The 22,296-nt window shown below is 35.5% G+C and overlaps 2 protein-coding genes across 7 annotated transcripts in view; both read left to right on the top strand.

Moving 5' to 3' along the window:
- gsk3bb (glycogen synthase kinase 3 beta, genome duplicate b) overlaps positions 1 to 22,296 on the top strand; it is an 834,817-nt gene that overhangs the window by 458,893 nt on the left and 353,628 nt on the right. The window lies entirely within an intron of this gene.
- sorcs1 (sortilin-related VPS10 domain containing receptor 1) overlaps positions 1 to 22,296 on the top strand; it is a 474,217-nt gene that overhangs the window by 135,466 nt on the left and 316,455 nt on the right. For 2 of the 6 annotated variants that reach the window (XR_002459094.3, XM_021477192.3), the window contains exon 1: positions 17,967 to 18,800. The exons of the other annotated variants lie outside the window; for them this stretch is intronic. Coding sequence is in view for 1 of the 2 variants with exons in the window: in XM_021477192.3 (XP_021332867.2) it covers positions 18,126 to 18,800 (675 nt within the window). In the remaining variant the exon portion in view is untranslated. Of the gene's footprint in view, positions 1 to 17,966; positions 18,801 to 22,296 lie in introns of those variants that run through there. 6 annotated transcript variants of the gene reach the window in all.

The raw sequence follows: 22,296 nt of genomic DNA, 5'->3' as shown, positions 1-22,296 counted from the left end.
TGGTTGCTAGGTTGCCATTACTACAGTCAATTAGCAAATACTAGAGACAATTTGCTGAAAATCCAACTAATTTTCATTTAGAATTTAAATGTTTTGTCTAACTTTGAAAAGAGTCGCTTCACGTTAGGATGGAAATCTGACTACAGATAAGTGTAATTAATTTATTTTTTATTTTATTTTCTATTTCATTTTTATTTTTTGGTTTTATTTTACTAATTTCATTTTTTTGTATTTGTTATTTAAATTAAGTCAAAAATATATTTTATTTATTTTATTTATTTTATTTTATTTTTTTTTATTTTTACTTATATGTTTTAATACATTTTTTAAATTTAATTTTCTATATAATTTTATTATTTTATTTTAAATTTAAATTTAAATAAATTTTTAATTTGTGTTTGAGCTTTTATGATAAAGCAATATTTTGCTCATGTTTGACTTAAATTTTCTTTTGGCTGCTAGGTTACCAATACTACAGTCAGCCTCTCTAACAATTTGATGGAAATGCAAATCATTTTCATGAAGAAATATTATAAAACTTTTTTTTTTTTTGCTAAATTTGAAAAGATTCACTTCAAGTTAGGATGGAAACCTGGCTACAGTTAAGTGTTTGCGCTATATACTTAGTGAATCTATCAAGCTGCAGTAGAAAATGACGCTAATGATTGGTGGAGTGGATGAGAAGTTGAAAGCACAGCATAGTGATCATCATTACTACACCAGACGTCAGTGGAACTCTCCGGTTGGACTTATGCTAGCAGTCATAAAAAACCCAGCAAGCTCCACGACAGGCCAACGGGGCCCAATAGGTAGAAAATGTAGTGGGTGTAAGAGATGGAGAGGCAGGTAACAGGAGGAGACGCTGCAGGTGCTCTCGCAGTCATCAAGACCACAGGAGGAGTGCAAGTTTGACTGACAGCCACTGATGCAGGAGTCTCAGTGGAAAGAGCTGAACATTTGCAGAGCTGAAATACTGCTGTCCTCATGGCAGGTAATAGACCTGTAGTAGAAGCAAGGTAAAAGGAAGGGTAAAGGTGCTGTAGTAGCATTGGTTTTCCGTTTTAGCATAACTGAAGGAGCAGTGGGTATGTGGTTTTGCAGTACGTTGAACTGTAGAACAACTGGTTTCCTTTTAGAAGTTTAGGAGTTGAGGTTTTACCTAACTGGCCTTTAACTGGCCATAACTCACATAACTGATATTATTTAATTAAATTTAATTTAACTTGATTTTTTCCATCTTATTTTAATTTGTATTTTATTTTCTATTGTTTTATTATTTTTTATTTTCTTTATTTAAATATGTATTTTAATTAATTAATTAATTTATTTATTCATTTTTAATTAAATGTCATTTTAATTGAATAAAAGTATTTTCTATTTAATCACTTTTTTATTTTATTTATTTACTTTTTTACTTATTTTTTATTTTATTTCAGTTATTTTTATTTTATTTTTAAATTGAATTTCATTAAATATATTTTCTATTTTATTTAATTTTTTATTTAATTTTATTTATTTTATAATTTTTTTTATTTAATTTTTTTATTTAATAAAATTTTACTTAACTGTTTTATTTGATTTTAATTTAATTTTTAATTTTATAAAATTTAGTTTTAGTTTTTTTTTACATATTTATTTATTGTATGTTATTTATGTTTTTTTATCAATGTCTTTATTAGTTTTAATTTAAGTTTTTTAATTTTAAATTTAGTTTCATTTAAAGCTAAATTTCATTTTTTATTTAATTATTTTTTATTTAATTAATTTTTTTCTGAAAAAATTATTAATTTTATTTTTAAATTTAATTTCGTTAATTTTTTTTTTCTATTTTATTTATTTTTTCATTTTATATTTTGTTATTTGATTTTTTAAAAAATTTTGCTTAATTTTTATTTAATTTAATTTAATTTTCTAATAATTTAAAATTATTTTTACATTTATTTAAAATTATATTTATTTTATATATTTCATTTCTTAAATATTTTTTATTTAAAATATTATATTTTAAAATTGTATTTTACTATATGTTTTTTTTTTTTTTTTTTTTTTTTTTTTACACACTGGACCACAAAACCAGTAATAACAAGTGTCATAATGCTTTATAAATAATCAAAACACAGATTAAATGAACTGTCGAGTGATCTTGGATTGTTGGGATACAGTAGGTCAATATTTGGCTAATTACTAATATCCCTGCAATATAAGACATTTTTTTGTGGTCCATTATATTATATTATATTATATTATATTATATTATATATTCTTGATAACACCCTCAAGAGTTCATAAATTCAGTTTTAATTACATCTCTGACTCTTACTTGCTTTTTCGCATTTAATTCAGTCTTAAATAGCCTATAACCCTGCAATTTCAATGCACTGTATACATTGGCATACCTGTACATCTTAAATAGACATTTAATTCATGCTCCGCTGAGTGGGAATGAGTCTTCAGAGAGAAAGTAAGAAAATTTACCTGAGACTGAACCAAAGAGCAAAATATTACTTAATCGTAAAAGCCCGAACACATTCAAGGTAGTGATTTGTATGCACAGTTTTATTAGTCTATTTGCTAGGGCCTGCTTGAGCATAACTGAAAGGAAATGAGTAGAAGAACTTATGCTGGGAAAATGTTATCGGAAAAACTTGAGCTAACTCAAAATATCAAGCAGATATTTGAATTAAATGATTAACATTGCCAAAGACGATGTTAAATGGACCGGAGCCATCCGATGATTCGTTTAATTTACCTTTGAGCAGAAAATACTGTAATCTGTCAGAAAACAGCCAATATCTTTTACTGCCGTGTTTTTTGTGTTAATGCATATTTCATTCTCTCATTTTTGAGTGCTTGAGGTGATTTAAGGTCTCTGTGACTGGAAAACAGTATCTGAGATTCCAACAAATGTTAAAACACCACGTTAGGGTTCAGTGACACAATCTTATCTGTCAGATTGAGTTGTTTCCAGCTGAATTACTGACTCCAATAAGAGATTAACGCAAAAAAGGAGGGTAAATGATTTCATCTCATGGAAATTACTGCTGTATTTGGCTGGGAATCAAACATCTCCCATTTTCTCTGCAACAATTTGGTTTTGTGAGTGGCGGGTCAAAAAAAGCAAGGAATTACCAGGGGTTTTTTGATCGGCAGGTGCGATGGTAAATTTATTTCAGACCGGAGAGACTCCAAAGTCCTGCTGGTGGAAACCGTGAGTACTGAGCATCTGGCATCCTGGCAGGCAATGTGTATGACATTACAATGGGAAGCACATTGGCTGGAGTTGGTTGTGTTATAGGTGGTTACTACTGTATAGTCATATGGACTCCAGTAATTACACTGGTCTCGTTCCAAATATGACAATATTGGGATTAAGCAGTTTAAATAAGTGTGTAATTGAACTTACCTGATCTGTATGTTACAGAATCATCATGATTATAGTTTGAAAAGGGTTGTGTTAAAAAAAAAAGTTGAAATGGAAGTTAACATTGTCATTGTTTCCTCAATCGTAATGTAAATCCACTGGAACCTGTCCTGAAATGAGGGGGGAAATGTAGGATCATGCAACATTTTGTCTTTTGGGAACCGATTGGATCATTGGAAGATGAGTGTTAATAACAAAATGACAGAAAATTAACGAATTAAAGAAGGCAGAGCAGAAATGAGACAGACCCTGTCCCGCCCTAAACAACGGATGGCCCCGCCCTAAATAACCGATAGCCCCACCCTAAATAAATGATAGCCCCGCCCTAAACAACTAACTTTTTTTTTTCGTAGGATTTTGTGTTTATGTTAGATTAACAACACAGCAATAGTGTCAACTGCAGCAGATTGATTTTATAGCAACAGGTTAATTTCACCAGCCAAATACATACAAAATTAATCCAAGAATAGACTTGTGCTGAAAACATTGTGCCCACCACCCTCATTAGATGAGGTTAATATTAGATTAAATGAATAAATTACTATATTAACTATAGCATATGGTTGTTAGACTGTTGTACACATTTTTGTATTGTCAAGATGCTCATGTTTATATAGGCCTAATGGTGTTTGTGCAACAATTGTATATTTATAACCACCTCAGAGATATGTGGGGGTCATGAGTCACTGGCATTGTTATTTTGGAGGTCATGGGCTGAAAGGTTTGGGAACCCATGCTGTAAACAACATAAAGCCCCACTGTAAACGACTGAAAGCCCTGCCCTAAACGACTGATAGCCCCATCCTAAACAATGGATAGCCACACCCTAATCGAATGATAACCTGCCCTAAGCGATTGATAGCCCAATCTTAAACGACTAATAGCCCTGTCCCCTGTCCCTGCCCTGTCCCCGCCCTAATTGACTGATAGCCCCACTCTAAATGACTTATAGCCCCGCCATAAATGACTTATAGCCCCGCACTAATCAACTGATATCCCCGCCCTAATCAACTTATAGCCCCGCCCTAAACGACTGATAGCTTAACTGATAGAATTTATAATATTTAATGAAAGGGAAAATGAAACTTTTACTAAATAATGAAGTGCACAGATACACTGTTGATAAGCTCTACTACTCTATATACATATGAAAATAACAAGAGTAAAGTTTGTTAGCTCACCCAAACATAAAACTGCTGATATTAATTACTCTCCCTCATATTTGTCCAATCCCCAAACCTCCATTCATCTTCAGAACACAAATTAATATTATTTAGATGAAATCTGGAAGCTATTTGACCCCCCCATGCAGCAGAATTTTCATTTTTGGTTGAACTAACGCTTTAAAGTGCTCTTTTCATAGGTCTCCTCTTTTGGAAGGCTCATATATTAGGTGTACAAGGTCAAAAAGACATACATTTTCTCACATATTCTGAAAAGGTTGGTTCAAGGATGTTGTTTCTCTAAACTCTGTTTTTCTGAGAGTCTGTTCTGTTCTGATTAGTCAGATCAAGAGTTTACTCTTAGATTATTCGGAGTACAGAGAACAGGTACAAAACCAAGTTGCTATTGCAATATTTGAATTGAAACAACTTACACAAAATCATACAAACAGTAACAATGCTATTAGTTTTACCGTACTTTACATGAGTTGTAATGTTTTGCCAATGATTTAATTTAGTATCACAGAAAATGGCATATTATTGCCATGTCGACAGCATGATTCAAACACTGCAGAACTCAGATATGATTACGGAGTTTAAGGCTAAAGCACACTTGTCATTGAATACTATCTACTGACGTTAAGCAAATTAGTAACAATGTACATTTATACATTCAAAAAGACTGGAGTTACTAACAAACCATTTCAGACAGTTAAAAAATGAATCATCTTTTATATTTGTGAGACGATAACTTTTTAACATTCACAAACAGCTATATAGATTAATATCCAAAAGCAAAAAAGGGACACCTTAAACCCATGGTTCTTACAAGGAGCTATATGAATATAATGTTCTTTGGGGCTTTGGATAGTTGCATAGGCTGAATGACAAATGAATACATTAGGAGCAGTGTAATATAAATGGAATAGCTCAGAACAAGCCATTGCAAACATTGTTTAATTGGCCTATTTATAATGAGACCAATAGTTGCTTTTTTGCAGCCCATGTAAACACGCCTCTGAAGCAAGCGATAGTTCAATGTGTCCAATTTGACCTCAAGTTGTTCATTAGAGAATGATCCTTTAGAAAGCTGCAGAGAAACAATATTATTTTCTAAATTATTTGCATTAAGTCTTGCGAGATGTGCTTACAAATGAATAAAATGTAAAAGGTTGTACTGTGTATTTGTTTAATCCTCACCAGCCATTTTTTTTTTGCGTATACCTTGTTAGCACCAGCAGATGTTTCATCCTAATTCTTTGTGGTATAGATTCAACAACATCCTGGAAACATTCCTCTGTGATTTTGTTCCATGAGGACAAAATAGCATCATAGAGCATCACAGCTGCTCATCCATGATGAGAGTCTCACAATCCAGCAAGTCCCAATGGTGCTCGAGATCTGGCAACTCATTTGAGTATTGAACTGAGTGTCATGTTCAAGAACTTGGACTGTCATGTTCAAGAAACCCTCTTTCTGAAAGTAGTGATCTGAAGATGAGCACACTGTGCTCATAAAGAGATTCAGCACTTTTGGTCTGCACCCAGATTCGTTTGACGTCAAAATTTGGTAAGTTTAGCTAGTGTTAATGCTGTCTTCTACACTCGGGAGGTCTGGGGTATGGTTCGCTCAAACTTTAGTACGGCTCACTTCCGATATGAATGCAATTGAACCAAATAATGAAAGTGAACCGGCAACTTTACAACAAACTTTAGTTTTCATAGTGTTTAATTGTGTGTGTATGTCTGTGTATCACCTACCTATACAAGCACGACTGACCCAGTGCAAACACAGTGATAATATCTGCTTGTCATCCGAAAAGGACTTCTGCGGACATTGTGTGATGAGAATGATCATATGCGTACGTCTTTCAATTTTGGCACCTTCGCTATCGAGCTGTCACCTAGCAACTGCTGTACACCCAACAGCAGTTTGATGAAAACCAGGGTTCGGAAGGAAAAAAGACAGTGGCTGCGTCCGAAACCGCCTACTAATTCACACAGACACACACACACTAGGTCTCAAACTCAATTCCTGGGGGGGTTGCAGCTCTGTTTTACTAAAAGCCTAATCAAACACAGCAAGACTCTTTTGAACACCTCGATTATTTGGATCAGCTGTGTTTGATTAGGGTCGGAGCAAAACTGTGCATCCGGGAATCCAGTTTGAGAACCATGCTCTGCGGCCAATTCAGTTTATTCGGTCCCACTTTATATTAAGTGGTCTTAACTAATATGTACTTACACAGGAACTAATTTTGTTACAATGTACTTATTGTGTAAATACATGTATTTACTGTGTACTTATGCTTGATTAAATACATGTAATTGCATCTGTAACTAACTTTTGTAATTACATTTGTAAATACACTGTTGACCATCCCTTACACCTTAACCCACCCTTAAACCTACCCATGCCACCAAACCTGTCCATAACCCAACCTCTATCCCAACTCAAATGCACCACAAGTGTTCTCAAATTTATTATAAACACAGTAAGTACATTGTATTTATTTTTTGGTGTAAGTACATAGTAGTTAAGGACACTTAATATAAAGTGGGACCGTTTATTCAATTCACTTACACCGCATATCTTTGGACTGTGGGGGGAAACAGGAGCACTCTAAAACCCATGCCAACACAACGGGAATGTGCAAACTCCCCCCTTTAGACTCAAATCAGCAATTTTCTTGCTGTGAGGTGACAGTGCTCGACACCGTGCCGCCCTTATCTACATGCCTAAATGTGTTGAGCTGCCTGTATGTTTGAGCAGCTGGTTAAATCTGTGAGATCATTTACACCATTCTTAATACAACATGCAAATAGTTTGTTTTGTTATTTACAACATGCTGCAAATGCCATTTGCCAATATTTACTCCAGGGTGCAAACAGCTTCTAGAATTCTGATTTGATCTTTCCCTGCTGATTTCATCGACAAGCATGAACTGAATTGCAAGTAACTGCCCAAAGCATTTCAATGCCCATTCATCCAAACGCTCACCCCGCATTCTAATCACACCTTGAAACTAACCTAAACCTATAGTGCGTCTATGGCGAGATACTGCGATGAAATGAATTATTACAGAGCATGTGCGAGAGAGAAAGAGCATGAGTATCAAGAATCTGAACTCTGTTTTAATATTACAGGATGAGATCCAGCTCTGCGATTGCTCCTGACCTTCCCACCGGACCTTACAGAGAAAGAATACCAAATAATGTGAGGAAATAGCTCCATTAAAAAGAACGATCTCTCTGGGACAAGCAAACCAAAGGGTTTTTTTTTTTTTTACAACAGATATAGCTTTCCCTTGGGTGCTTGGCTGGTATCTTCTTATTTTTTTCCTTTCTTTTTTGCTTTGTTCTCAGCTTCCTTGTCTGGTGCAAAGCCTTTGTGAGTCACGAGTTATCTAATTATTGCTCTGCTGCTGCTACATAAGTCATCAGCAGCCTTGACTTAAACCGCGTCCTTGCTTTGAGCACCAATCAGATACGCGAGCCGTGTCCTTCGTTTTAGATCTGTGCCTTTTTTTTTTTTGGCTTTCATGATATCTGTGGCTGTGCCAGTTATAGCCATTTTTGCCTGTTGCCCGGGGAACACAGATGACAACATGTCTGTCATTCGTGCAGGCTGAAACCTGGGCCTAATTTGACATGAAACCATAACTCAAAACTCCCAGAGTTGTGTGTGTTTGCACGAACTGCCTGGCAGAACAGAAGAGCGTGTTCGAATTGATGGCACTTGCTCATCAGCTGAAAGAGTTAGCTCATCTCATAATGAAACTGTTGTCATAGTTTACTCAATCGCAAATCATTCCAAATCTGTTTTAAATTCATTTTAAATAATTCAAATGAAGGTATTTTAATTTCTGTGCTCTTATTGACATGTCTGTTCACCCAAAATGAACCCAAGTGATTTGAGCTTCTTCATCCAAAGCTTCTGAAGAGCCACTTTATATGATAAACAGATATAATTTGGGCTTTATTTACATATGAACATCGATCAGCTAACACTGTTTTAGTCACAGAAGCTTAAGCATGCATGTCTAACACATGAATATCAATGAGGTTCATTCTTGTGTGTCATTCTGACATGTTTGAACTTCTGCAAGATCCAATAAGGTTATTTCTTGCATGTCACGTAGCATGTATAAACTCAATACCTAATGAGATTCTTTGTTCCATGGCATGTTTGAACTTTTGCAAGAACCAAAGAGGTTATTGCTTGTATGTCACATAGCCTGTTTGAAGTTCTACATGAACCAATGAGGTTCTTTCTTGCGTATGACATGGCATGTTTGAACTTTTGCAAAAACCAATGAGGTTATTTCTGTCATGTCACATGGCATGTTTGAACTTCTACAAGGACCAATGCGGTTCTTTCTTGTGTATCATATAGCATTTTTGATATTCTGCAAAAACCAATGAGGTTATTTCTGTCATGTCACAAGTAGGGCTTAATTTGTGCCTCAACAAGCCGGATACAGATCCGGCACCTCTGGAATCTTATTTTTACTGATTCCCCTACTCAAACACACAACCCCACCCTGCCCTTCATTTTCCTCCACAACTCCCCAACCCTCCTCACTTTCGTCTGACACAACCTCACCTACACCTGCTCCCGCTCTTCACTTTTGTTTACGACAAATCATTCAAGTAGCCTCCATTTCCCAGGTGAATGATATACTATATACTTACATACCATCTCTATAAATGTATCTGCTTTATTTAAGATCACTTATCGTTTTTTTAATTTTCTTTAGTGCTGTAATGCACTCCAGAATCTGACAGATTGATTAGCTGTAGGCTTTAGAACACTCATATGTAAAGTTGTCATACAATGTTATGCCTGGATTTCATAAATAGCCTTTCATTTACTAAGACAGACTACATTTAAAGTAATTAGTGTTTTCCTCCTTTAGAAAAATGTCATATATTTAGTGGCTCAATGTATTACAGCAGTGTTTTTAAAAGACTAAAGACCTTGTAGTGTGCAACCAATCACATGTTGACAGAACACAAATAAGTTGCAGATAGTGAATGTTAAGCATTTCTCCCAAAGAAAAGCCTGTCTAAGCAAAATGCTAGCAGGCTTCTGTAGCTCTGCTCATGCTCCGCCTCTTTGCCCTTTTTTTATTAAACTTGGTTGGTGCGATGACGTGTGAAAAAAATGGGTAATGTCATGGATACTACGTCCAAATATTTTACAATTTATGGGTGAACTTCTACAAGAACCAATGAGCTTCTTTCTTGCATGTCACATGGCATATTTGATCTCCAAGAACCAATTAGGTTATTTCTTGTGTGTCACATGGCTTGTGTGATCTTCTGCATGACCCAATGAGGTTGTCACATGGCATGTTTAAACCTTTACAAGAACCAATGAGGTTCTTTCTTGCATTTGAGCATCTTCAGAAACCAATGGCATTTGTCGAGCATCAGTTACATGCATGACCATTTAAAATCAGATATGACGTTCTCTGTCCTTTGGATAAGTCAGAAAAATGTTCGAGATCTGTTTCAGGAAGTGCTAATATAGTTTCTATCACTATTACCTGCTTGCAGCTCACAGAGCGGGGCCTTCAGATCACCTCATTGGTTTTAACAGATGTGCCGCACATTTAAATAGCATTGATTTCAGTGATGTGCAGGGGGATATAAGATGATGGACCATGATGTCTTCCTGAGCACCTATGAAGCGGGCGAGAGAGAGAAAGAGAGAAAGTGATGAGTGTGTTCTCATCTCAGGAGGCCTGTCCATAGCCGTGCTATTAATCCAATACAATATATCTATTTAATACTGTGAGTCTAGGCCTGTCTAGCGTTTAGTCATTTTAATGCTTTTAGAATGACAAGGCGGTGGATTTAATTCATACAGGAAGGACACAGATGTAGACAGAAATTGAGAGTAGCATGCATCAACAATGAGAATGTGCATATTATATAGCGTACACTCCTTTGGCGCTTCGAAATTTGACTAAAATGTAAAAACAATGATGGGTTTTTGAAAATCAGCTTCCATGCAGTGTGTAACAGCTATAAGTGAAGTTAAATATCCAGCTAAGGCTTAAATCCTGAAAGTGTGCCGTATTAAAAACTATTGATTCATCTAAAAGAGTCGACTCAGAGTGGTTAAAATGAAACATCGGGGTAACGAATCTTTAGCAATGTCAGCGTGACGTCTATACGTAAATAAAGCCCCGCCCATTTGTTGTGTGCGCAGACCCAGGAAAATTGAAACTGAAGACAAACACTGTAGCAAAAAAAAAAAAGAGGAAGACAAACACCGTAGCAGATCCCGGTTGAATCATGTCGCGAAGATGCTGTGGTCTGAAGTGTGAGGGAAAGTTAGTAATATTTTCCCTACCCAAAGATGAGGCTGTGATGAGTCAGTGGTTAAAGCTTATTTTTGCAAAAACACATCAGCATTATAGCCTCAGCCTTGTGCTGTGTTCCCATCATTTTTCTGACAAGTGCTACAGCAATCTGCAGGCTTATGCTGCATTCACACCAGATGTAGAAAAAAAAAGGAACAAGCGCGAGTGATTTACATGTTAAGTCAGTGCAAAGATGCGAATAGATATTCTGCAATGCGTGGGATAATGCAGCGCTAATGACGTGATCCGCGCGAATAAAGCAGTTAGAGTTGAGCGTTTTGCGCGAATCGCTCGAGTTGGAAAATCTGACATTCAGCGAACATTCGCGCCTCCAAATAAATCAACAAGGTTTTTCTGCCTTCATAAAGCACATAAACAGCTATTCTCTCAATAAAATCCATGTTAGCCATTTAGCAATGAAGCAGACAGAAGCTCCGCCCATGACATGAATCCCTATCTGTTTTGAAGTTAATTTAATGCACGAATAAACCAGATTTAACACACGACTGAAGAGAATAAACTCAATGCTTCCTTTGTCAGAGCTAGACAAGAACTTTATCAGTTTACGGTTCATGGATCAGTTCCTTCACAAGTGTAACCAACTTAAGTGCGATTAAAATAGTTGCCTCCTTGTGATCTCTAGCTTGCAAAATGTGTATTGTGTTTTGTTACTTGTAATCGCTCCACGTGGCTCGTACTGTATCTGGTTAACTCTTTATATTCTTAAAACCTTGTTAAAAATGTGTCGCGTATCGCTTTCTTTACGGATTGAAACGTATTTGTGAGCTAGCGATCCTCTGCCGTTTGTCATTGCTATGGCCACCGTCAGCTGTTCCTACACATGTGTGGTGGTCAAGTTTCAAAATAGTTCCGCTTTTGCCACTTAGCAATATACTGGTCTTAACTGCATTGCTTTAATGTACTCCTGCATTGGGTTCACACATACACTTTGCACTCTGACTACAATGTTGAAAAGGCATAGTGGGCGATTTTCTCTGTGTCGACTAATCCCAATAAACTGGGTCATCTGACCTATCAGCGCAGATTAGCATCGGGCTAAGGAGGGGTTTGGGAACAAATGAATCGCTGAACGAATCATATGAGAGTCATTGGGATAGTTAGGTAAAATTAAATGCAAATCAATAGACAATGAAAGTGTTTTTTTGACCTTGCATGCATATCGGCCTATTGTTGGGACCCCTAAAACCAAAATATGACCTTTTTTAATGCATAATAGGGGCTCTTTAAGGTCATCACAATTTTATTTAGTTATTTGCAATATTTGTATTACATTCATTGTCAAGTGAACAAAATAGTGTGAGTACAAGTTTATCCCAGAAAAAAGTAAGCAGTTTTTGATGATAATTCATAAATTTGTAAATTATCATTGATAGAAAAAATCTTATATTTTTTATGTTGGAATACTGAAATAGTTTTATTTATTGATTGATTTGATTAATTTGTATAATCTTTGTTTTATTTACTACATTAAACCACTATTAGTATGAAGCTTCAAATCTAAATTTACTAAGCAGATATTCAGGACAACAAGAAATGTGAAAAAAAAAAAAACACAAAAGCATATATGGAGTGTCTATTTTAAATACATTTCTGAAATATTGCTTCAAAAATAGTCTTATAAGGCTCTATCATCCTCATAATGCCTAGTTTAGATATTAATCCATAATTTTAATGATATGATTTTGATTAAAAAAAAAAGTTCAACAGTTAAAAGAGCATGAGCAGATGAGTATGAGAACAGAAATATAAGCTTACAGCTTTTCATGATATTGACATTTGCTACATAAATCCAGAAGATTCCTTTAAAGGAATGAAACTGGCCGGATGAAACTGTTCAGCGGGTCGCATATGGCCCACAGGCTGTTGTTTGCCCACTTCTGCCTTAAACCATTGACTTTTTCTACTATGGAAGTCAATGATTACGGGTTTCAAACATTCTTTAAAAGAACTTACTTTGTGTTCAGCAGAAAAAGGTAACTCATCACTTGAAAGTAAATTTTAATTTTTCGCCCAAACTTTTCCTTTAATCTGTGCCTTTTTGTTGTTCTTTTACAGCATTGTTACTATATGGTTTGAATGGTAGGATATATATGTTACTCTCTCTCACTCTGCAAGCAGAAGAAATGTGAAGTCAGGAGGGATGCTGAGACTGAGAGTCTCTGTCTGTGCCCGAAGGCATAAAAGTATGGCATCTACTGCTGATCTAGTATGGACTGCTTTCAGCAGTTTTATGCGGTATTCACCAGTATGGGGTGTGGTGTTTCCTCAAATAGAATCTTTATATAGAATCTGTCTTTTTTTGTTTTACAGATTGTGTGTGTGTGTGTGTGTGTGTGTGTGTGTGTGTGTGTGTGTGTGTGTGTGTGTGTGTGTGTGTGTGTGTGTGTGTGTGTGTGTGTGTGTGTGTACTGGTTTTTGAGGTTTAAAAGGACATTTTTTGCAAGCACTCAAAAATTATTTAGGTTTAACAAATAAGATTTAGGGGTGCCATGATGGCTCAGTGGTCGCCTCACAGCAAAAAAAAAAGTTGCTGGTTCGAGTGCCGGCTGGGTCAGTTGCCATTTCTGTGTGTATGTTCTCCCAGTGTTCGCTTGGGATGCCTCCGTGTGCTCCGGTTTCCCCCACAGTCCAAAGACATGTGCTATAGGCGAATTGGGTAAGCTAAATTGTTCGTAGTGTATGGGTGTATGTGTTAACGAGTGTGTTTGGGTGTTTTCCAGTACTGGGTTGCAGCTGGAAGGGCATCGGCTGCGTAAAAGTAGTGGGAGTAGTTGGCGGTTCAATCCGCTGTGTTGACCTCTGAAATAGAGGCTAAGCTGAAGGAAAATGAATAAATGAATGTATTTTAGATTTATTTATTTTGATTGCTTATAACATTTCCATCCATTTGGATTACATACATTTAAAATAATTAAACTAATAAACTTTTTGTGATTGGTATTTGTTAGTTAAACATAAATGAAACAAATGAAAGCAGGATTTATGTAGTAATATCAATAAATCCAATGAGCTTTAAATGCTTCTTATTCATTTAACAATAATATTGTGTATTGCACTGCGTCAATTGCCGCCAAATATTAAGGAAACCAATCTCATAGAAGTGAAGACACATTGATCTAGAAATATTTTGACTGATTCAACTTTACCAGATTTAAATTGATTCTAAGGAACCTGACATCATAAATAATAATAATAATAAAAAAAGACAAATTAAATTCAAAAGGTTACAAAGTTGATGATAAAACTCATTGATTATGTTTTTTTTTTTTTTTGGGTGTAATGATGTGAGTAAGACCTAGTTATACTCTACACTCTAAAAATGCTGGGTTATTTCTACCCATTTCTGGGTGTAATAGGAACTAACGCAATTCTTGGATTTTTTTTTTTTTTATTAAATTAATAGGACTAAATGTAACCCGATGTTTAGGTTACTCCATAGTTTACCCAATTTGGGTTTAAATAACCCAGTATGTGAGTATTAACTGATGTCCCTGTAATTCAAAGTGCTTCAAATTAAACTTAATAGAGTTTATTAACATTCAAATTTTGCCATAGATTTCCTTTGATGATTGGGTTAATTAGTGTTTTTATGGTAAAAATACACTATGCCTGTGAGGAGTTCCTATAAATCACCAATACCAACAAGTGTGTTGTTTGAGTAGTACTGCAAGGTCTTCCTTGCAGTTGAGTCTTTGCATTTATTGCCTTGGAATTGTAGCCAGGGGCAGATTTAACCAATAAGCCAGGTAAGCAGCCCCAGGAAATCTGAGGGCCCCCAAATAAATGCTTAAAAGTATAAATTATACCTATACAGTATCAAATGTTGTTTTCTATCATTGTTTAGTATGATGAAGGTCTAATTTATTATTATTTTTTTAAGTTTAGCATAATACATCTGCGCAAATGTTTTCCCTCCCTTAATGATTGAGATTTAGTTTTAAAACGGAAACAGTTCATCAGTTTTAGTTTTGAAGGAATTTTTAAGAAAACAAATCATTTAAAGTTTTACAAGATGTTACAAGGTGCTTTACATGTTATAATTATTTCCCATTAAGATAAGATGCAGAAAAGGAGATTGAGTGATATAAGAAAAAAAGAAAAAAAACAGTAAACAAAAATATAAAGAACAAACGTTGCATTAGGACTTTTGGGCCCTTTTTCTGCAATAGCTTAGGGCCCTAAAATCCCTAAATCGGCCCCTGATTGTAGCACAACTCTAGACACAAAAACCTGATTGATGCGCATCAAATCCATTTGCAATTCACTCATCGATCCAGAGGATGCTGTGGAGAATGTGAATTGTCTCGAGACGTGCGAAAACATCAAATTAATCTTGAATTGAAATTCTGAGGATACCTGAATATCCGTTTCTAAATATGGGGCGTTTAGGCTGTGAGATCAATGCGTTTTCTACTGCAGGGCTGATGGATGCTTGAATCTGATTGGCTGATGAATATGTTAAGGTGTCAGGTTAGTTTGAGGGAAATGCACAGGTACTGTAAAGTAGTTCCAGGCAGGCATTGAGTGCATAACAGTTTCATGTCACTTTGTCGAATGATTTCAGTTGTCATCAAAACTCGCATGATGCTTTGTGTACGTAGTGGATGGAACAATCAGTGAAGTGTTTAGAAAAAGATGTCATTGCTATCCTCACAGTTCACCCATCAAAATTACAAAGTAAGCTTATTAAGCTTATTCTTCAATGGGAAAGTGATAATTTTTGCAATTGTTTTAGAACTTCTGATTTAATTGACTATGGGAGAAATGAGGGTCAGAAAACGGTCAAACTACTTGATACAAACAAATGTGTTCATGACTACATATTAAAAGGAGAATAATGTCATATGAAAATGTATGTTTGCAACATCAAGCATCATAATCAGCGTCTAAAAATCAATGTAAGTGAACAATGCAGAAAGTCTTGAGCCAAAAAAACTCAAATAGCTGCGGCAGCTCATATATGAAGAATAGGGTTAATTAGAATTAGCAAATGGTAACACTTTAGTTTATGTACAAAATTTCTACTTTTAAGTACTGGCTTATTACCTGCCTATTTTTAAGATATTGACTGATGATCTTATGTTACATCCCTAATCTTACCCCACGCCCGTAGCCAGCCTGGTAAAAGGGGTGGTTCTTTTTTTTTTTCAAAAAGTGGACCTTTTTGCAGTTATACGCCTCATTTTTTATTGAATATGAGATTTGAATACTGCAATATAGTGACATTTTAAGCAATATTTTAGCTGCATTAGATTGTCGGATGGTCATCATAACCACACCTTCTGATGTATCAAAAAAACATCAGAATTTCCTAAAGATTTATGAAACATTTAGAATAAAAGTTACCTGTAAAATGTTTTCTCCATTTAAAAACAATGCAGTAGCGAAAGATTACATCTCTCACGTCAGATTGTGAAATGAAAATATTTGTTAGCAATGGCCAAAACTGATTAGCCGAAGTCATACTGAAGCGACAGCCAACAGAGGATTCTTCTTTGTCTTAAAGCCTTTTCTGATGGGTTATTTTCATGATTTAATAGAATACCATTAAAAATAGGACAAATGAGCTCATGTGTGGGACAAATTCTGGATCTTCCGAACCACTTGAACCCCCCCTAGCTAAGCCTTTACTCAAAACTTAAACCCAATGTCTACCTTACTATCCGCTTGTTAATTGTGACATAGCGATTGGACACGGAAGCCACATTGCATGTATGTCAAACTTTATGGGGAGACTCATCAAATGGTAATAATAAAGATTTAGAAAACACTGTAATACTTTAGAAAATCATGATCACAATATATATCCATGCCTAAATCCGATGGCCAGAAAGTGATTAACTTTTTATAAACTGTTAAAATTTTTGAGATGCAGAGACTGTTGTGTACACAATGGTTTTATATAAAATTCACTTTAACGTGTGATAGGACTAAAAAGTGGCCATAAACAAATATTTTCTCAATTCAAATGAGTAGCGACTTGGACGCGTAAACAGTATTTAATACATCACTGAAATGTCAAGACTTAACAGATAGTAACTATTAATAAGCAGCAAATTAGTGATACATTGAGCTAAAAGTCCTAATTAGTGGTTTATTAATAGTAAGAATTGTACCCTTAAAAATTAAGTTTGGACAAATTTCTTTAAGCAGACGTCAAAACTCACCAATCTTACCACAGCGATAATCTCAAAAAACAGAAAAGGTAAACAAAACAGCTCTTACTGCGCACCAATGACACGTCAAATACAATACCACAATCTTATTTTCATGATCAAAAATTATTAAGTTCAAAGCAAAACCTACAAAACCTCATATTATTGTCAAATATTACTGTAAGTTCGTAGGAATGGAAGTTCGCTAAACCGGAAGTGCAATTCATAAATAAATTTGACCAAAGGTGAAAAGGCTACCTTTAAAACGTCAAATGGACGCCCAGAAAGAGAAGCTTGTGAAAAAAACGGGTTTCAAACCGAAAGATTTTCTTTGAAAACTGTGTCGAACAGAAATCTTAAAAACCCAAAACATTTAAATTGGCCTAGACTAAATATTCATTACACTTTGTCACATTTGCACTTAACAAGTAAAGCATTAAAATGTGTTTAAGATGTTTGACAACTCATGAGAAAACTGCTGAGGGAAATTAATAGACATTCGTCATAAACTCTATAACTCACACGGCTAGATAAACAATATTTTTATTCAGGTTATTACTACTGAAATTTTTTTTCATTAAAAATAATAACTCAAGCTTTTTGTGTGAATTTGTGTTTTTCTTTTTCTTTTTCGCTCGTCTCAAAGTTCCGTCACCGAGAGGCAGCGCGACGAACAAAAGCCCTCAGATGTTGCATTCGCATTTTATTTCATCGCAGGATGCGTCGTTGGAGAGCGTCTGGTTGAGCTCACAAATGTTGTGGCACTGGAAAGAATCGTGTCTTTATGGTCTTGCTCTCCTCTGTAATCCCCCGAGCTCCTCCCCTCGGTGCGTGGAGAGCTTCATTTGATCAAATCCTTCAAGTTGGAGCGCGTCGCCGAATCGCACTTTTCCCACAACATCTCAACTGTGGCTGCCGCAACTTACACGAGGACTTCTTCCCGTCAATAACGGTCGCTAAATAGAGGAAAAAGGACACTGTGTTGTGCTGCGATGGAGAGGGGGATCAGATATTGCCGGGTTCATGTGAGGGCTTTTTGCACCCTGCTTTTGATTTTGTTCGCGTGGGTTCCGGTGGCCGAAACAGTGATAACTTGCAGGTCATGTCACCTGCTGGATAAGTGGAGCGGTCGGGAATTACTGGTCAAGATGGATAGCGGTGTCGATTCTGGTAAAGTTGGTGACCAAGATGGAGACGGGTCGCTGTTTAATTTGGCTGGTGCTGAAACTGGTCAGCCCGACTGCGGCGCGAGCGACAGCGGCGAACACGCTCACTCCGTGCGTAAAAGGAATACAGAGAGCCTCCGCTCCGGGAAAACGCCACCCGATGAGAAATGGAAGTCAATGCGCAGTCATGACAAAGTTTATAATCTCAAGCTGGCAGCTTCGCGAGCCACAGCCCCAGGAGATCCCCATCACCGAGTGCGTAGAGGCACCCAGGAACCCGGCTCGCCCCCAGGCGCGCGCTTTCAGCCGCTGGGTTTTGGCAACGTGACGGCGCGGGCTGCGCGCAGAGTCCCCCGGTCGGAGCTCCGCTGGAACAGGGACGAACGGAGAACGGCCGCGTCCCGACAGGAGGAGCTCAAACTCACCAGCTCTACATTCGCTCTGACAGGGGATTCCGCTCACAATCAAGCCATGGTGCACTGGTCCGGCCAAAACAGCAGCGTAAGTCCGAAACAAAACACTTCGTTTGCTTGAGCAGTGATTTTACCAAGCACCACCCACGCATTCTGATCTAAGCGAGTGTTTTCGAAAGTGACAGTGTGTAATGGAGAGGTTTAGTGGCAGATGTCCATTGTTGATCATTTCATATGCCTTTCACGCCAGATTTATCATTGGTTAAATTGGCTTGCTCTTTGTTTAACCCAAGCGAAATGAAGGACTCTTTGCCTTTCCAACTTGTGCTTGTTTGTAATGTTGAGATGTTTCTCACCTGCTGCTCCTCGTGCTTTTGAGTGTTCGTGGGGGAGAAACTGTGTAAACCAGCTTAAAATGCCCACTACATTTGGCCAGGCTGGTGTTCTGGCTGGCTTTAGAGGGATTTCAGACACTTTTAAGCTGGACGGACTGTGGGGAAGCAGCCTGCCGACTGTCTAAATCAGCTAAACAGCAGCTTGGCCAGGTTATGAGACCATCTAAAACCAGCTAAGACAGTACATCAGCTTAGGCTGGCTGGATTTGAGTTCTTTTTCTTTTTTCTTCTTCTTCGTCTTCCTCCAGCAGGGATATTTTTAGGTGTTGTCCAGGTCTTGTTTGTTACCTGAAACACTTTAGCAGAGATATTTTGTGAATAACTGAATGAAACATGTTTTCACACTGAGCAGGGTTTTAAAGCTACTTGGATTTCAGGTACATTGCTCTCTGTTTAACCCATTTAATGCTATTTTTTTCGTTGATTTAATTTAATTCAATTAATTTACGCAGTGTATCATATATGATAGTCATGCTGACATATTTTACTTTATTAATACATAAAAACAAATGAAAATATATTTTATTTGTAACTTCAATTTCTAATTAAAACAGATGAAGTATGGTTTAAAGTAGACTGTATCGCAGCAGTTTATACCTAAAATAATCAAGTTTCTTTGTATTTTATTTTAAATTTATTATGTAAATAAGATTATTTTTAAATAATAGTAATAATACTAATACAAAATATTTAATAAAATAAAAAATATAAAAACAACAACAATAATAATAATAATAATAATAATGATTATATTGAAGATGATAAATTATAATAATGTTGATAATAATAATAATACAATAACAACAGCAACAACAACAACAACAATAATAATAATAATATTATTAATAATAATACAAACATCTTTATTAATATTAACATATTAAAATATTATAATAACTAATTATAATGATGATGATAAAAGAATAATTTTATTAATGATAATAATTATACAACTTTAACAACAACAACAACAACAATAATAAAATATTTATTAATATTAAAAATATTAAATATTAATAATCAATAATAGTTTTAATACAACAACAACAACAATAATAATAATAATAATAACAGCAATTATATTATTATTATTATTGCTGTTTTTGTAAATGAATGTAGGTGACGCAATGGCGCAGTAGGTAGTGCTGTCGCCTCACAGCAAGAAGGTTGCTGGTTCAAGCCTTGGCTGGCTCAGTTGGCGTTTCTGTGTGGAGTTTGCATGTTCTCTCTGGGTTCTCCGGTTTCCCCCACAGTCCAAAGACATGGTACAGGTGAATTGGGTAGGCTAAATTGTCCATATAGTGTATGAGTGTGAATGGGTGTGTATGGATGTTTCCCAGAGATGGGTTGCAGCTGGAAGGGCATCCGCTGCATAAAACGCGTGCTGGATAAGTTTGTGGTTCATTCCGCTGTGGCGACTCCAGATTAATAAAGGGAGTAAGCCGAAAATGAATGAATAAATGAATGTATTATTATTGTTATTAATAATATATTTATTTATTAAAATGAATTTATTATTATTATTATTATTATTATTATTATTATTATTGTTATTAATGTTCTTTTTTATTTTTAAAGCGAATGTATTGTTATTATTAATATTCTTCTTATTATTATTATTATTATTTGTTTTTTTAAATGAATGTATTATTATTATTATTATTATTATCATTATTATTATTATTTATTTTAAAAGCAAATATATTGTTGTTGTTGTTGTTGTTATTGTTGTTGTTGTTGTTCTTGTTCTTCTTCTTCTTCTTCTTCTTCTTATTATTATTATTATTAATTATTATTATTATTATTATTATTATTGTTGTTTATTTCTTAAATGTATTATTTTAATAATAATAATAATAATAATAACAACAACAACAACAACCAACAACAATAATAATAATAATAATAATTATTATTATTATTATTATTATGGCTTTTTTGTTTAAGCCACTGTTTTGATAATATTTAAATGTACATTTATTAGTTTTTATTGTCCATAATGCATTGATATCTAGTCGACCATTCAACCAATAACAAAGGTAACAGGTGGGTTAAATGGGTTGGCTATTATTTTAATATATGACTATACAAACATTTAAATCTATCTATCTATCTATCTATCTATCTATCTATCTATCTATCTATCTATCTATCTATCTATCTATCTATCTATCTGTCTGTCTGTCTGTCTGTCTGTCTGTCTGTCTGTCTGTCTGTCTGTCTGTCTGTCTGTCTGTCTGTCTGTCTGTCTGTCTGTCTGTCTGTCTGTCTGTCTGTCTGTCTGTCTGTCTTTATTCTGATAATTGACTAAAGACTACTCTTGCAGTGAGCTACAGTACACAGCGCATTTTCCACAATCCTCCTGTGCAGCAAATCACATCCATTTGAGCTGTAATTCCTCATCCGCCCATTATATTCTCCTTCCCTCGCTTGTCAGAGCAGATGTTTTCTTGCCTCCAGGTACAAAAATCGGAGGGCATTTTCTAATTTAAACACTCTACCAACTAACGCGACATCATTATTATTATCAACCGCTCCAAACTTTCAGACTTGAAGCAGAGAAGTGAAAAGAAGCTCAGGGGAATGAACTTGAGTCTGTCCCACCAGCAGAACTCAATCATTGTAGCTCAGAGCGGCTGCCATTATCATATCCATTAATTGAATTTTCCGAGTGTTGTGCTGCATGAATAGCGTATTTCAGTAGATCCCTTATATATATGGCCTTGTTCCGCTCTGGGTAGGTGTACTGGGGAGCTCGACAATGGGCAAAGTAAAAAGATGACTTTCATTAAGTATTCACTGTCATTGCGGTGGATAAGGAATAATTGAGCAGGCCAGGAGTTTCTTTCCTCAGGTACTTTATGAATAAAGCAACAGCTGTAGTTTTTAGAATGATTTTTATTGTGCGGATGGAAATGAGGATTAATGCAGGCTGCATCTGTGACTTTTTTTGTGTATATAACACAGATTTTTCACAGATTTGTCTTTGTCGATGAAGGAAGCTGTAGGGGTTTGTGCGTTTTTAGGTTAGGGGGAACTACTGTAGCATTTGGTATTGCATTCTTAATCTATGTGTAAGTCAATGTGTGTGTTTTCAGGATGTGTGTGTGTGCTTGAATAGTTAAACAATATGGCTATTGTCATAGTAAACTAAATTCTGAGTAAACATTTGCTAAAAAAAGAGAAAAA

This window comes from Danio rerio, chromosome 1 (genome assembly GCF_049306965.1).
Source record: "Danio rerio strain Tuebingen ecotype United States chromosome 1, GRCz12tu, whole genome shotgun sequence".
Classification (NCBI taxonomy): Eukaryota; Metazoa; Chordata; class Actinopteri; order Cypriniformes; family Danionidae; genus Danio; species Danio rerio.
The sequence above is the reverse complement of the archived record's forward strand: the minus strand, read 5'-3'. Positions and strand labels throughout refer to the sequence as shown.